The sequence below is a fragment of the Acinonyx jubatus genome, chromosome B2 (genome assembly GCF_027475565.1).
Source record: "Acinonyx jubatus isolate Ajub_Pintada_27869175 chromosome B2, VMU_Ajub_asm_v1.0, whole genome shotgun sequence".
NCBI lineage: Eukaryota > Metazoa > Chordata > Mammalia > Carnivora > Felidae > Acinonyx > Acinonyx jubatus.
The window spans coordinates 40,849,275-40,867,688 of NC_069385.1; the positions used below are offsets into that span (position 1 = coordinate 40,849,275).

Genomic DNA, 18,414 nt, shown 5'->3' on the forward strand with positions numbered 1-18,414 from the left:
GAATATAAATAGAATCCATATTCTAGTATCACTGCTTTATCTCATTTTTAAAGAGGCACTTCTTCATATTTCTTAGAGTGTATTTTCACGATAATCTCTTCCTTTAAAAATATCAGGCAAAAATGTGTATAAATATCACTGACAATAAAAGGAAAGCTATTTATTTTTAAACTAGCTTTGGAAGCAGCCGCCCCTGAAACAATGGAAGGAAGAAAGGATATAAGAACTAGCTGGCAGAACAGGCAGGGTGCGAGAAGTATGAACAACTGGCCTATTCCAAATGAAATGTGTAATTCTTTGATGTCTACTATTTTCAATAACGACGGCTACAAAAGTAAAGCATAGATCTCAAAATAGGCAAATCCATGAGGGCAAACAGCTGTGTGTGTGTGTGGTGTGTGTGGTGTGTGTATGTATGTGGGCGTGTGTGAGACAGAGAGAGAGAGGACTATCACAATTAAATTGAAAGAATATGGGGGTGCTTATTTATGAAGTTATGTGACAATAGATATAACACAGAATATCGCATCAGGGAAAAGCATCCCGAAATGGTGCAAGTTAGCTGGTGCTGAAGGGAAAATTTATAGAGTTGACCAAATATCCCTTGACCAAGCAGCTCCAAAAACATTCCTGGAAACGAGTCTACTCACAGATTGAACTAGATAAAGCAATTTCAAAAGGCATCATTGTTGTAATTTTTTCATTCACTTAAAAATATTTTACACAATGCAGCCAACTCTGAATTGCTCATTTGAAGAAGAACAGACACACAGCAATGGGAAATGAAGTTTCCAGATGTTGGGCAAGGGAGAGAGTGGGAATCATACTTAGATAGGTATGTATACACATAAAATATGCCTTTCTGGTTATTTTTACATATGACACTAGCCTTATGAGAGGGGAAAGAAGCTGGCTATACTGGTTGACATCTGAAGCTGGTAGAATCCTAAAAAATGCCAATAAATAGTGTATTTCAAGAGAAACACATGAGACTGAAAAGTTGACAATCCTTCTGTACTTTGTTTCTCTTTTATCCTAATGCATCCTATTGCCTAACACTTGCTTCTGTAGTATATGAAGTCCAAGACTATAAAATGTACATCAGGTAGGCAAAAACGTAAGAATCTCATGGGTAGGGTTCTAACAAAGATAAGAGTTGCTGTGGCTTTTTATCCCCAGGTCATGCTAATCTCTATCATATTTATGGGCAGGGCAGAGTACCTGACAGTTGTTATTCTTCTGCACTTCCTTGAGGTTGGCATTTCTAAGGTGTATTTCAATCATATTATTTATGTATAGATTATATATTTTTACAAATGTTAGATAGGCCATCAGTGAGACTGCAGATTGGTGTCCTGATCTTGATTTTAAGACTTTTGGCTATAGAATTGTCACTGGAATTTTTGAAGCTTTTGGCCAAAAATATATAAAAGCTGCTACATGCCTTTATTTCTGTTGGTTTCCAGAGCTCCTTGAGATATGTTTCTTTCAAAAGAATATTTTAGTGGTAAATTTTCGATCTCAAAAATTGTCACTCTGAAGAGGTGGTAAAAATCTTGCTTTTTCACACTGGGATTTGAAATTTAAAGTAAGATTTTTAAAATGTGCTATAATTGTACAATTTCTATGAAATAAAAACTAAATAACATAAGGATTCCACATCTAGATTTGAATTATAATATGCTATCTCAGATGCCCTCAGAAGCTTTCATTATGTCTTATGGATGCAATATGTTCCTTCAGTCTTTTCTGAAAAGAAAATCTGTACTTACAGAGTCATTAAGATAATTACTTGGATTTTTGAGAAAAATTGTATTACTCTTGGTCACCTAAAACCTATGTTACGTTGAGACCTGTTGTTTTTTAAAGGAAAATTTTTTTTCACTAAAATGGCACAGATTCAAGATTGCATTACAAATTAAATTGGAATTCCCTTAAACAGGTTCACTGAAAGTCTATTTCACTAAACATCATTTTCATTAACTTTAGCAGAAGTAGTTTTCCAGAGTTAGTATCTCACATAATCATTTATAACATCTCTAAGACCATTGAATATGTATGATTTATTTTATAAGCCTGTCACATCAGGAATTTATTAGAGCTCAATAAAAATATATATGTGCATGTGAATATATATGTTTATGTTTCCAACCAGTGCACAAGAATTAGAAACTAGCCCCTTATCCGTACATGGCAACTTTTATGCCCAAAATTAGCTGTCAAAACACTATTCACATATGAGTTCTCTTTCTCTTGGTCAAAGAGTTTTGGGGGGGGGGGAATGTTCTTAAAGTACATTAGACAGGGATACAATGGGGTCTTAAATACTACATTTGATCTTAGCCAAAAGGCCGAGAAACGATACAATGGGGTCTTAAATAAAAGACACGTTGTGAAGACAGCAGTTAAAAAAAAAATCCACTCTCTTTCAGAATTCGACATCTTAATATGGGGAACATATCCTTTCACAAGACTCCAGGAATTAAACAACATAGAAGAGTTCAAGTGTTTAGTTTACCAGCTCCTCTGCCATTCCTTGTCTACAAAATTCAAGGCCAGTGATAGTCACTAGGACACATTTTGTGTGAAATGAAAATCACTAGACAGGAAATACACTTATCATACTAATTTCCTAGAATCATCTAGTTACCTGTGTCCATTAAAAGTACATTGGAATATGACAATTTCAGAGAAAAACAATGAAACAATCACTATGATAGCTGAAATATGGCTTCATAGGAAACAGGGCTACATTTAATTAGCTTCCATTGCGTATGTGTCTTTTCTGGTTTTTGTTATAATTCATATCACTGGTATGGTCTCGAGCCAATCTTTTCCAATTTAAGTTACTACCAAAGTTTACAAACGTGACATGAAGATTACATTATATTTACAAAGAACTTGGCACTTACAGAATAAATTATTGACTTTTTTCTTTAACTCCAGACCAGGGCACCCATGGTTCAGGCAAATGGGAAAGCCCAATGCCTTATTATATATTATGCTACATTAACATGAATAAATAAGTTTCCAGCTGGTCATTCTTCCACAGTGCTGTCCCTGTTGCTGAAAACAAGTACCTTCCATTTCTAATCCATGGAGAGTGTAGAGAATTTATCAGTCCAGAGAGAGCAAAGGTTGCATGTTTTCTTCTTCATTTTTATCCATGCGTTTTAGTACTGTAGGATCCACTACCGACTGGGATCTGGAAATGATAAGGCTAATGTCAGAGAGTTATTACCAAATAATCATGTTCCCTTCTCCGTCTTTTCTCCATTATTACTGCTCTCATGGATGCGGATTATCTTCCCTACATCAAAGGCTTTATGAACTGAGAATGCTGCACGTTAACAGAGGGACATGCTTACCATAGGTTTCGCATCAGAGGGAGAAAAAAATCCCCTCTGAGCTCTAAATAAAATAATGAGCAGCAAAGAATTCTAAATGTACCATAATAGGCTTAAGTTCTACTCTTCCCAATCGATCAAGAGTCTTTTCTTTGAGAGTGAGAATTTATAGCGTAGGACAGATGGATGATAATAGCACATCCCCAAGTGGAAAATTATTACAGTGAAACTATTGTTATGAGAAATGGTGTAGAAGTGATAGGAGGCTTGGTTCCTGTTTTAAAGAGCTCTTGGAAACAAATTCAACACGAATGTGCATTTTAACCACCTTTTAAAATGTTTGTTTATTTATTTATTTATTTATTTATTTATTTATTTATTTATTTTGAAAGAGAAAGTGAGAGCAGTGGAAGGACACAGAGAGAGGGAGTCCCAAGACAGACTTTGCGCTATCAGCGTGGAGCCCCATGCAGCACTAGACCTCACCAATCGTAAGATCAGAACCTGAGTGGAAATAGAGTCCATTGCTCAAACATTCGAGCCACCCAAGCGTCCCTAACCATCATTTTTCATTTTGGATGACCACAATAGGAAAAGAAAAGGAATCAAAATTTGAATGTGAGCTTTTGTTAAATTTCCCACCAGAGCATCTGAATAAAATCAGTCTTACTCTGGAAAGTTTCATGAAATGATTTAAGGCTTTAAAAGAGTAAAAATCCCTCTTGTTGAGGCAGCAGCACTTTGTGATTACAAGAGCAATCATTTGAACTCCTTATACATGCCTTTGATAGTAGGTAGGGATTATATCTCAATTCATCATTAGGAAACAACTTGAAACTGGGCAGAGGGAAAGTCAATGAAACATACTACTGTTATGGCAGGAAACTGCATTCTTAATAGCTATGGCATTAAAGAAGCAGCTGCCCTTTTAAAATTCTCCTCAGCAATGAATTTCCCCCCCCCGCTGCTGCATTCCAGCCAATTGGCTATTGCTGTGGCAATATGCCTCTTAGCAGACCTCATTAACTCTCAAAAAAAAGACTGTAAGCTAAAATACAACTGCACATGCTAATGAAAAAGAACAGCAATGGAACTAATTATCAAAGCAAAAATAATTATAGGATTAACTGATTAATTGACTCTCTTATTTAAATAAACCTAAATTCATCTCTAAAGAGGGAGTGAAAAGAAAGGGGAGGACATTAAAATAGGAATGTTTTATTTCCTAAGTCATTTTCACTCTTTTATCTCAGTAATAGGTTATACATGTGTATATCAGAAAGGAGACCAACTAAAGTTGAATGAGCAGATGGGTGAGAGAGAGACAGTGGAGGAAAAAAAGGGAGAGGGACAGGGAGGAGAAGGGGAAATAAAGGAGGAGGAAGGAGAGAAGAAGGAGGAAGAAAAGGAGGAATAAAAGATTGTGTATCATTTTTAAAGGCAATAATAATTTATCTTCAGAAAAATAATTTTTAATGTTTATTATTTTGGAGAGAAAGAGAGGCAGAGCATGAGCTGGGAGGGGCGGAGAGAGAGAGGGAGACACAGAATCCGAGCCAGGTTCCAGGCTCTGACCTGTCAGCACACAGTCCGATGCGGGGCTCGAACTCAGGAACCAAGAGATCATGACCTGAGCCAAAGTCAGACCTTTAACCGACTGAGCAACCCAAGCGCCCCATATCTTAGGAAAAATAATTTATTTGATGAATAAAATAACATTTTAACACAGTGAAAAATGGCACAAAACACTTAGGAATTAGACCTTTAACACTGTTTTACTTGGACTCAACTAAAAACAAACAAAAAAATGGTCTCCTAAGAAAAATCCATGTTAAAACAAAAAAATTTCATTTGATGCCCTGCACTAAAGTATTAACGTGACTACTAGTAAATTCCATAAGCAGGGACATGATCAGTTTCTCTCCTTACAGTGAACACAATGTGTATCAGTCTGTTACACAACAGGATCTTAATATCTTTAATTCTACCCAATAAATAGTTTCCATAACTGAAAGAAGTTTGGTATTAAGCATTTAAAAGCAAGAGTAATAAAGATAAAGCCATTTATCCTATAAAAAAGAAATTCTTAACAGAAAATCCATTTTAAAATTCTCACCAATTAGATTTATTCTATGAATGTTGAAGCATAACCTAATAATATTGAATAAGTACATGCCAAAGCTCTTCAGGCAGCATAAAGTGCACAATTTAAGCATTTGCCAAAAGGTTCTATGAAAACATATATCATACACACACATGTGCACACACACACATACAGTCTTTTAAATCCTTAAGTTCCTTGACTATTTTTAAAAAGTGATTAGAGAATATGGTTATTTTAATAAAATATTTTAAATTACAGTGCACTATTCAACCTGGGATTAAATTCTTAGTTTGCTTTTATCATGAACTACCAGTATCAAAATTGTTGGATGATGAATGTTGGCTCCATATGTAGAATAATTCCTCAATAAAACAAGCCAGGCAGAAACGATTTCCGATTAAGATTTTTTGGTATTTAATTGTCCCAAGTGTACCATTATTTTAGTCCAGATTTTTTTTTGCTGTGTTATACAAAACAGCAGGGCGTTTTTGTTTTTTTTTTTTTTTCTTCAGTTCATTTATTTTTGACGGAGAGAAAGAGCATGAACAGGGGTGGGGCAGAGAAAGAGGGAGACACAGGATCTTAAGTGGGCTCTGCACTGAGAGCAGAGAGCCAGATGTGGGGCTGGAACTCACAAACCGTGAGATCATGACCTGAGCTGAAGTTGGATGCTTAACCAACTGAGCCACTCAGGTACCTCATATTTGTGCAGGATCATAATTGTGCAGGATCATAAGTGAATGCACCTGTTTCAGCTACAATAGAAGGAGTTGTTTATCATTAACTCATAGTATATGGGAACCTTCTCCACATAGCCTCTACTGTCTTTGCAATGAATAACTTCTATTTTTTTTTTGCATGAATCCCAATAACTTAAACTTAATCACTCAGTTGTAATTTATTCATTTATTATGCACCCACAATGTTGCATTATACTTGTGTTTAAGAGGATAGATTTTGGACAGAAGTGGATTCCAATTCCAGGTCTGCTATTTGCTAGCTCTGTGACTATGAGAAGGCTATTTAAACTTCCTAGATTTTGTTCTCTTAACTGTAAGAGGGAGAATACAACACCTACATCATACAGATGTACTAAGGATCAAACTCAATAATGCATGCATAAAGTCCAGCACATACTTTGGCAGGTCACAAATGGTAGCAGTTAAGGAAACGACTGATGGAATTGGATTGTTGGTGTTCCAATATTAGCAGTGCTACTTTGTGTCTATGTGACATGTGGGAGTTATTTATCTTCTCTTTATCTGGATCTCCTCACCAATGAGAGAGGAATAGTACTAACCTATTAGTTATTTATAGAAGCAAACGAGTCAATGTATACAAAGCATTAGATGGAGTTTGACATGTAGTAACAACAGATGTGGAATATTATTCAAAAAAATCAGAGCTCATATTACCATGGCAATATTAATATTGCTACTCACTCAACTGTTACGTGCCTACCCTAGGCACTATCCTAGGTACTAGAGATATAAGGCAAAAGACATTCCTCCACTTTGAAACACCCACAATCTTTTGAACTTTGTATCTTTTCATGGACCATGGTATTCCTCCACAAATTGACACAGAGGCAGAGTCTTCTTCCTACACCTCTAGCTAAATGCCCCCAAAGGAGGAAATATCTACAAGTCTTTGGTGAAGTAATGATTTTTTTTCCCTCTCAATCTAATGATAATATAAAACTGGGGGGGAAAATAGACAAAAGGAGACAATTTTCTCCCATTCTTAACAGGGAACTGCCATTCCCTGACTTAGAGAAGATGAGACTCAAGTGAAATAACTTTCTTAGGCTCATTCTTCACAAGTTTTCAGATAACACCCTAAGAACTTCACATAATACAAAACCTACCCCAAACAAAGGATGTCTGAAATTCTAATCAATCCATGTCAGAAGCAAGAAACTCAGGGTTGGGAGGTCAATGTGCTGTGAGCCAAGTCGTCAGAGGACAGAATGGCCTAATTAATTGGAGAAGAAAATCAAGACCCAAAAAGACTTCAAAAGGTGGACAGACTGAGCCAAATCTAACAAGATGGTGTTAATCAATTAAAATTGTCTGCTTGGAGGAAAAAGCTAAACACAGAAAGAGAGAATTATGAGGATATGGATCTGTAAGTAAAGAGCCTTCTAGTGTTAGGGAGCTCAAGATGACTCAGCAATGTGCTTTCGCTGCCTGAACCATAGCAATAGAGTCAAAAACAGAAATCAAAGGAAGCCACTGAGGACAAAGCTAGGGTTCTGGAACCTAAATGCAAGTAGTGATAGCATCAGATGTCACCTATTCAATTCTGGACATGGCACCTAAAAGGGGCCACTGACAGCAGAGCACTCCTTCATTCACTCCACTAGTACCCAGTGAATACCCTCTCTTTGTGCCAGGCCCTACTTCAGGCACTGGCAATTCAGAGAACAGGACAGACAAAGCCACTGAAGTCTTCATGAAGCTTAAATTTGGGGAGAGGAAATAGAATTAAATAAAGTCAGTGATTTGACAGACAAAAAAATAAAGGAAGTGACTGATAAGCAGTGACCAGAATGAGGAGGATGTAGAGTTGATTAAGACCAAGTGGTTGAGGGGCGCCTGGGTGGCTCATTCAGTTAAGAGCCTTGTTAGAGTCTCTGTGAATATGGAACAAAACTGTGCTGACATTACCTTGTATGACTTTATCTTTGACTTAACTTTCTTAGACATCTAATGATGGAGGCATAAAAGGATTTAAAATCCCACCAAATATATATTCCCCAAAAGTATAAAACCTGGAGTTAACTGGGGGCACCCTCACACTGGCTCCAGCCCACTTCCCAGCCACCTCCAGCATACCTCTTCATGGACTTGGGAGAGAGTTCCTTTTCCACCTCTTTTACAGGCATACTGTAGGAGTCCACATTGTATTCACTGTCATCATCGTACTCGTGATCTAGCAGTGTTCTTGCCCACGTTCCCATATCATAAGGGGGCAGCATTCCTCCAAACTCAGAAGGCAGGATCTCAGGATGAATTAGTTGGTGTAGACTGTTCAGGTTGTTACCATGCAAAAATATCTACAAATGCAACAAGGGTGAGGGGAAACACACACAGGAGAATAAATACAATCCAAAGGCTAGGAGCAGGGAGTGAGGCTAGGAAAAGCAAAAATAAGGGTTTTCCATGTCTGTTAAAATATTTAAGTCCTTCATCCACTCTGTAAAACAGACAGGGATGGTATAGTTATACTAATATTTCATATAAAAATCCTGAGGCATAGGAATTTTAAGTAGTTTCTAGAAAGTCAGAGGGTGGTTAGGTTAAAGAGCTGGAACCCAAAATTTATAGTTTGAGGTCATGAGTAGAATCCAATGTGCATATTGATCTGTACATCATCCTGATGTTAGTTGTGCAAAGCTAATGGTGTGCATAATGAATGCTGTTAAAATAGACCATTCTCATAAGGGACTCATCAACTGTAGAGCCCATGCAAGTTATTAAGCCCAAAAGCTGTTACTACTTTGGCTTTTTCTTTATCATCAATAAAAATAAGAACACTGTAACCACTAAATTACTGCTTTGTAATGCAAAGTGTGTAATGTAAATAAAAGTAGATTAGCATCATCATAATGAAAGGTTGAGTGAAGGTTCACATCCCAAAGGACTTAAGTTCTATAATGTTGCCAGCATCTTCTCTACTAGTGGTTTCTATATTTATTGTTCAAATAAAAATAAAATAATGGAGTGAAAATGTAAAGATTATGTATACATTAATTATTGGTATTACTGTCTACATCTAGCTTTTTTTTTAACTGGAAAATTATTCAAGCTACAGATGCAAGATTTATTCCTCCATGAATTACTACCTCTTTCCTCTTCTTTCATTTCAATCTCAAAACTATAGATTGGTCTTCTCTGAAAAAGCATTGTTGTCATCTCAAATAATTTATAGAACATTTGTTTAAGGATTATAGTTTATAAGTAACTTAGAAATAGTCACTTATAGTTTAAAAGTGATTCATATTTCAGGTTCATGATGAACAAACAGGCTAATATATTTATCTTCGCTGTCTGTATTTTTAAAGTCCACTAAAGTAAATATATGGGAAAACAAAGAAAAACTAGTCTACAGTATTCAAACAAAATGATAGGGATGGGAATGATCAATCAACAAGTAATTTCAACAGATTATGGACCAGTAAAAGCAGGTGAGAGAGGGTCACTGGCCAAAATAGGCAGAGGAAATGGCTGCCTGAAATCCTTGATGTGGGGCCAACAGAGGGCGAAGATGCCATCTGCTGCCAAGTACATCGGGCCAATTGCAAACTTCACACACTTCCACTCCTCTTTGCAGAGCACAACAGTCCCCTTACCTACCCCCACCACACAATACACACACACACTCTTAGGTTCTTCTTAGGAGAAATTAAAATAATTGAGGCCGGTGGTAAGTTGAGTTCTGGCACCTGAAACTCTTATTTTATTAGTTATACAATCTTATTTCATTAGATGTGTTTCTTCACGTAACAAACCTCCTTTCAAGTCACGCATGAGTTATCATCATAAATCCTTAGGGAGGTAAATGTAATCCTAGCACACTACTTCCTCTCTCTTTGCTAACATTCTGCTACCTCCTCCCTCAACATCATTTTCAGCTTTGGCCTTGCTTCCTCTTTCACTGAAAAAATAGGGCAACCAGATGAGACCCACCCACCAGCATCTGTGTCCCTATGCTGTGCCTCCGCTTCTAGTACAATGGAAAGATAAACTCTACAAAGGCCAACCTCTCCACCTGTGCACTAGAATCCATCTTCTCTCCTCTACTCAGTTATGCTGCTCAAGCAGTTCTTTCCAGTCTCTCTCACATTATCGCACTTCCTCCGTCTGGTGGATCTTTCCCATTAGAGAACAAACCTGCCAACTCTTCTCTTTCCATTCCCTCTCAAAAAGACACACAAAACCTCTCACGGCCAGATTTCTACTTCCAGTTATTCTTCTATTTCTCTCCTTCTCTTTATAACAAAACTCATCAAAGGAGTTGTTTATATTCACTGTCCAAATACTCTAGTCCTATTTTTCCTGAATCCGGTCCAAACAGGCTTTTCCTCCCACGATAACATGGAGATAGTTCTTGTCAGGCTCTTTCTCATTGCTAAATTCAGTGTCCAATTCTCAGCCTTTGTTTTTCTTGAACTCTCAACAGCACTGGATATAAATGACTCTCCTCATTGAAACATTCCCAGCATCTCACGATTTTCTCCTACTTTGACAGATGCTTCTTTTCGGTCTCTTTTGCTGATTATTCCTCATCATCCCAACATCTTAATGTCACAGAGTTCCAGGCTTCAGTTCTTGGATTTGTTCTCTTCTCTAAGTGTACTTACTTCTTGGTGACCTCATTCAGTCCAGTGGACCTAAATATTGTCCATACACTGAAACATTTATATATCAAATCCAGACCTCTCCTTTGAAATTTATATCACTATTTCTACTCTCTACTTAACATTTCCACTTAAAAGTTCGATGGGCACCTCAAACTTAATATGTCCAAAACTGAACTCACAACTTTCTTCTCAAAATCAGCTCCTCCCTGTTTTCAATGTCAGTTAGTGGTATGACTGCTTCTAATTTCTCAGGCTAACACCTTCAACCCATCCTTAATTCCTCTCTAAGTTGTCAGTAAATCCTTTTGGTTCTTTCTTCAAAATATATCATGAATCTGAACACGTGACCAACTCCGCCTCTACAACCCTAAATAAAGCTATCATCATCCTTCAAACTGCATTACTGCACTAACCTTCCAATTGTTCTCCCCACTGCCACTCTGGCCACCTGTGCTCTATTCTTAACACAGCGGCCAGAATGACCATGTCAGATCATGTTATTCCACTCACAATTCCCCATTGGCTTCTCCTTTCTCAAAGAGTAAATCCTGTAAGGTCCTCCATAAACCTCTTCTTTGAACACACCTACCCCTTTACTTCCTGATAAAGCATACCATGCATGCATTTGTCCCAGGACATTTGCAATGGATGTTCTGTCTGAGGATTTTTGCCTTTAGATATTCCTATGGCTTATTCTCCCATCTCCTGCAAGCCTTTTCTTGCAAGTCTCCTTTCAGGAAGACCTCCTCTGGTGAGCCTTTTTAATATCATAACCCTGCCTAACCTGGAAAGTTCTGTTCACTTTCCCTACATCATGTTTCTTTATATCATTTCTCACCATCTAGCATATTATATAGTTTACTTAGTTTTACTGTGCATTTACTGTTTTGACAATTCATAAAATACTGTCATGTCTCCAAACCCAAGGTTTCTTGAAAAATATATACTATATGAAGATTCCAGAACTCTTAAATGTGAATGCACCTCTGGGATGGGCAAAAGGATGCATTGCAATAATCCAACTATTTAATTTTTGCTTTAGATATTTCTTTGTTTTAACTAGTTGTTGATAGCGGCATGATTTATTAAGGTTTTGCTATTTTTTTTTCTCCTTATATTTTTCTTTTCCACCATTTCATTCAGGAAGTCTTGTCTTTGTGGGCTCCCTAGCTTCAGTGTACCTTACAATTCTACGAATTAGCCTAAATAATGCTTCTATTTTATTTCCCTAAACCATGCCATTAAAGAGATTATGGCAAGTGACCTGAGTGGAAGGGAGGAAAGTGAAATACATTTGGGAATTAGCAAGGAATAGCAGAGTCCACCATATGGAGGCACAGGTGGAAATCTGTACCCATCAGTAGGGAAAGCTATATCCTGTCATCTCTTGGTGAGTGGCAAGACCACAGCCCTAGAATAGCTGAAGGGTGCATGAGAGTTGAAGCCTAGCCATTGGTTTCTAGCTTAATTACAGATAACTTGGGAGCAGAAGGAAACCTTTATTCAAGGAACTAGTACTGGCTTCAACAATGAAGATGTCAAGTGGCCATGATGGATGGGAAGTTTGGTTCTGCATGAAAGACTCCAGATATCAATGAGATTTGGGGAAGAAGGGACCCTTCTACCACTTTGGGTTCATATGCCTATCCGTCCAGCATGTTGGAGACTCAAAGTCAGATTTCGTTTAATGAAAATAAATAAATAAATAAATAAATAAACAAACAAACAAACAAACAGATAATCAGGTGTTTCCTTTTTGTGACAAAAGATTCACAATTATTCCTTGAGTTTTCTTTTACCAGTTTTTCACAGCATAGATTTATAACATCTGAGGAAGTGTTTGAGTAATGTGGTGATGCTGAATGCATCACTTGGAATACCTGTAAAGAAATATAATTGCTTTGTACATTACATTAATTATTTAAGTAAAAATTAAAAGTGTTTTAACCTATAACTATTTATAAGTCATATAGTTTTAATTAAAATGGTAAAGCTCAGATACCTCACTTCCATCTGGAATAATGCTACCAAAGAATTTTTCTAGGCATTGTCAAAACTGTTCAGTTCACTCAAATAACCGCAAACCTGGAACTTTCCTCATTTTTTAGACTTGATCCTCTTTAGTCTTTTTCAACAGAGCAGAACATTGTGCTCAGAACAAGTCATCCCTGTACTCATAGTCTTTCAAAGTATTTCTCATTTCACTCTGACTGAAAGCCCAGACCCTTGCAATGGAATACAAAGCCCCATGTGATCTGCCACGCCATACCCCCTTCTATCCCATCCTCTACTACCCTCCTCAGCAGCTCATTCTGCTCCAGCTTTCTGAGCCTCCTTGCTTTTGCTAAGTGTATATCCCAGGCATGTTTCTACCTAAGGGCCTTTGTCTTTGCTATGCCCTCTGTCTGGCACTGTCTTTCCCATAAATCCACATATTCAGCTCTACTACCTCCTAGCTGTGATTTAGAGCAATTTGCTTAACCTTCTGTAACTCATTTTCCCATCTATAGAGGGAGAAAAATAACAATGCTTCCCCTTGAGCCATTGTTGTAAGGATTAAATGAGTTAACATATGTAAAGTACTTAGAACAGCATGTGGCATAGAGTGAATACTACAGAAGCATTCACTAGTATAATGCGTACTAAAAGCCCCAGCAGGTGTTTTGGATCACCTGATCATCTCTTCATAAAACAAAGTTTGAAAGTGTTACTTGTGAAGCACATCAATACATTTTTCTGAATTCTAACACATTTTTCTGAATTCTTAAATCTAATACACTTTTCTTAATTCTAGTAAATTAATTTGACTCTCACTGGTAGAAACTATTCCTGATATAAATTATAATTGTTTACAGAATTCTTCCTCCTAAACTACTGAAACATTTTCAACAAACTCATATCCAGAAGACCTTCTGCTCACTAATGTTTGATACAAACACATACTGAACAATTACTTCGCTTTTATGCTCACAAGGAGGCTTCTACAACATTGCATGGAAATACCTGAAGTGCCTTCTCATTCATTGGGAAACATGGAAAATTGCATTCAATAAAGATTTAGAAGTAAAGTATACTTTACTTTGGAACTAATCGTTTGAAAATTGGTCACAGCACGGTGGTAAAAATAGCTCTAAATCTGGAGATGTCTGGATTCCTATACGAGCTTTATAGCTGTGGAACTGAGTAAGCAAGTTGCTCCATCTTAAGACTTTCCTTAGCTCCGAGATAGGAGATACTGCTTACTAAATTTACACTTCAGAAACTTTTGGAGGCTAAAATGAAATAATGTGCGTTAAAACACATTTTAAAGTCTGTATTATTAATAATGAGAAATGCGTTCAGCATTTATCACGTACCATGCACTGTGCTAAACGCTTTATATAAATCATCTTATTTGCAGAAAAAATGATTATTTTGTTGCATGTACTTTGAATATCCTCATTGTTAAATGAAACCGAGCCTTAGAACTCAAGTAACTTGCAATCTAAACAAATATTAATATTTTTAAACATCAGCATTCTTTCTGAAATGTGTGATCGATCATGATGATCACTACAAAATTATATTAGATTTCACAAAATTCACTGTATTCAATATGATACACATTGTGAAATAACTAGCATTCATATATCCACTAATAAAATAATAACTTTTCTCTAGATCTTACTTGAAATTAGGTGTACTAATAACAATCTAGTAACATGGCATAATTTTTTTTTTTACTTTAAACTGGGGCTTTATCATGAATGTACTGACATGTTCTCCCAATTTGTGGGAAAATAGACAAGCAGGCTTGCGGGCTTTTGAATATTTCTTTTATATGGTCTTTAAGAATTTTTAAATATCTTGTATGTTGAATATTTATATGCAATATAGAGGTACATTTACCACACCCGATATTATATACACATTATGCATCATAATTCATTGAATGTGGGAGGAGAAAAAAGTATAAAAACAAAGAAACAAACAAATACCCTTTTCCGAGTCTTCTCCTTTAGGAAAGGCCGGATCACGGTATACAGGGCATGGATATACCATGGCTGATTGACAAAATGAATTCCTCCAAATCGTGCTGGGAAACTATCCTAGAGTAACACGAAGCGGGGAGAAAAATCAAAACATGCTTTAATATATTGAGAAGGCTTAAGGAAATCATATGGTATATAAATTTGTTATTCCACACACTTAAATGAGATTATTTGTATAGTTAAGATGAATAACAAAGACCCTTACCATATTAAACATTATAATGTTCATACCGAAAGTGAAGCAATAGTAATAAAGCAAATCCTTCTCAAGAACAGTTAATTGCTAACTTCAGCGCTTTTAAGAGTGCCATATTTTAAGCCTACAAACTGTTAACAGTCATTATAGGCCAAGAAGAAGAAATAAATACTTTTATTTATTTGTCAAATACTGAATCTAGTTAGATAAGTGTTGTATTTAAATCATTTATATTTATATTAAAGTGTACCTAATTTAAAATATTTTATTAAGTTCACTGTAGTCAACAACAATGTGAGCACCATCATATTTCAAAACTCACTTTATCTTATTTTGTCAACTTCATTGTAAACATTCTCCTTCCCTTATCTCAGCCATAAAAAAGGGGAAACAGACTTACGCAAAATAAAACGTTAGCGTTGTAGTGTAAGAAATTTGGGGTTGTATTTTGCTAGGTTAAATTAAGTCAAAACCCTTTGAGCTCACCCCACAGGATGAAAACGGGCCTGTCAGAAAGCCACCCTCCTCTTCAACAAGAACTCACTTGTGTAAGGTTCAAATCTGAAGTGATGTAGAGAGGTAGAGAGGGCTTTTCTTCCTATCTGTAACTAAATAGGTGCATCCCATTCACTCTATATTATGAAGGGAATCCTTCAGCTGAATGAATTACAACATCTCACAGTGCACTTGAGGAAGCCACATAAATGGACTGATTCTTGCTACTAGTTGAAAAATTCCACACTGAACTGACTACAAAAGTCTTCTTTAAAAAAAAAAGGGCTATATCACTAGAAGTCTCTCTCAAGGCGTATCATGATAATTAGCATTCTTCTGGATTCTATTTAGAGCATGAATGGGAACAAATGAAAAGTAAAGGAACTGAAATAATCAGATGCATTTTTTTAATTTAATATTTTCTTAAACAAGATTGTCTAGTCAAAAACACACATGGCATAACCCCATTAAAATATTTTAGTTTTGGGGGGACACTTTGGAACATTAATAATTAATTAGTGGTTTTGCATATTGATTTTCAGAGCGAATAAGCATTTTTTTTTTTGCCAAGCGATATCTATCTCTGAGACTAACACATTATAAAAAGACAACAGTACTGGCTGCCTAGGTGGCTCAGTCAGCTAAGCATCCAACTCTTTATCTCGGATCAGATCATGATCTCATAGTTTGTGAGTCTGAGCCCCACATCGGGCTCTGCAATGACTGTGTGGAGCCTGCTTGGGATTCTCTCTCTCTCTCTCTCTCTCTCTCTTTCTGCCCCTCCTCTACTTCCTTTCTATCTCTCAAAATAAATAAAAATAAACTTAAAAAATAAAAAGAGAACAGTACTAGATAAATAAATAAATAAGAATAACTAAAGATAAAATTTGTCTCCTTTAATGCCAGTGTCTTACTTCTTTTATAAATATATAGTTTTCATTTATCAAGAAGTTATTACAATAATAGAAATGAATCAGATAGAAATACAGACATAGTATGTTTTTAAGTTATGACATTTTTATACATAAAAAGAAAATAATGTATATACAATAAAGAGAATGCTAAGATAAACACCCATGTGCCCTCCACTCACCTTAAGAAATAGAACATGGTTAATAACCTTAAAGTTTATTGTATTCCTATTCTTTGATCTTCTACATTTTAAAATTTATATTGTAATTCTTTTGTTTATATTTTATTTTCTAAACATTATAAATATATAAATATAATATTTTACTTGTTCTATAGTTTATATCTTATATATTTTATTTATTTTTATATATTATAGTTTTTGCTGGCATGTATATATATATATATTTTAGGGATATATGTGTTTATATATATGTATGTATATATATATGTGTGTGTGTGTATATATATATATAGAGAGAGAGAGAGAGTTAAGTTTTCTAACTACTTAAACTTTATCAAAATGTCAGTGAATATATTTTTCTGTTGTCACATAACATTGTTTTTAAGGTTTCCTGTATTTGAGTTTTCTACATGCATAGGTATAGTTCATGGTCACTATTGTATAGTATACCATTGTATGATACCTCACAATTTATTTTGTATTGTCAATGCATGGTGTTTTCCAAATATTTTGTCTATTTTGCCATTACCAGTACAGCTGCTCTGCAGACTTCATTCTTGGACATGTCTCTTGGGCATGTTCAAGTGTATATGTGGGGTATATATCTGAACTTTTAACACTGAGTCATAGAGTGCAGAGACTTCAGCTTTACACAACTGGTAACACCAAGTATATCAGTTTATACCCCTCCTTCCCCCAGCAATGAGGAAAGTTCCAGCTCTTACCCATACCACACTTGGTACTGTCAATCTGTTGAATTTTGCCAATTTATTGGGTATAAAATAGATTTTCATGTAACTTTAATTCCCTAGTTACTTGGTCTTTGCTTATTTTAATTCCATCATTAATAACATTATTTAGTAACATAACCATTTAATTAATACATACTTATTTTGTTTTATAGTCCTTGAGCACATGAATTTGCTTACTGTCTCTACTGATCTTGCTTACAGTATCTTGTTTATGGTGAACTTATATTTGGCTAATATTAGCCATTGGGAATCCTGAAGGAGCTGGCTTGAGGATGCTTTTCCCCAGATGAGATCTGTATCAGCTCCTACTCAGTGCCATCAACCTAGTTTGGCTTTAATTTAATTTCCCATCTTGGGGTTTCTGATTGTACAGTGTATATTCAAACCTCAGCCTCATGAGATAATTATGGCCTCAGACTATCACAGAAGATAATTACCATTATTATTAATACCAATATTATCATTATTATTATTTTCCCACCTGCTTATGGGAAAGGCAGAGAGGTTTACCTAAAGGTTTCCTAGCCAGCAGTGATTTTCCTAGCACAAACCTTCCCTAAGGGTGCCACACCTGGAGGAATGCAAAATCTCACATCTAGTCCCCCATTTACCCTCAACTAGTGCAAATCTAGTCTCTGCTTCTGCCCACCCCACACTTTAGGCAATCATTACACTAAATCTGTAGGCTCCTGCAGCCAACATTTGCCTCCAGAACCACCCAGGCTTCACTTATTCCCTGGGTTTTTTTGTTTGTTTTGCTTTGTTTTTTCAGTAGACTTTGTGTTCTTGTCTCAGGGTCCAGAGGCAGGTGAGGGGTAGGTGTGATTCTTTTGCTGTGATTTACCTAACACCTTTGTGTTTCCTGGCAGGAAGATCTTCAAGAAATTTTAACCTACTGCATTACCTGAAGCAGAACTACTTGGAATGCTTTTAAAATACACTCTTGAATGAGCATTTAATCTCTAGAACAAAACTGAATAAACACCAGCTATCAAGTTTTATGCCAAGTGTTTAAGACTGTGATTTTTAAA

At 36.0% G+C, this 18,414-nt stretch overlaps 1 protein-coding gene across 1 annotated transcript in view; it reads right to left on the reverse strand.

Moving 5' to 3' along the window:
* Window positions 1-437: 437 nt before the first annotated feature.
* CLVS2 (clavesin 2) overlaps window positions 438-18,414 on the reverse strand; it is a 65,647-nt gene continuing 47,670 nt past the window's right edge. Inside the window, exons 3-5 of the mRNA XM_015068262.3 lie at window positions 14,794-14,904; window positions 8,289-8,509; window positions 438-3,205 (exon numbers count right to left, since the gene is read on the reverse strand). Of these exons, the coding sequence (XP_014923748.1) occupies window positions 3,118-3,205; window positions 8,289-8,509; window positions 14,794-14,904 (420 nt within the window). The 3' untranslated portion in view covers window positions 438-3,117. The remainder of the gene's footprint in view (window positions 3,206-8,288; window positions 8,510-14,793; window positions 14,905-18,414) is intronic.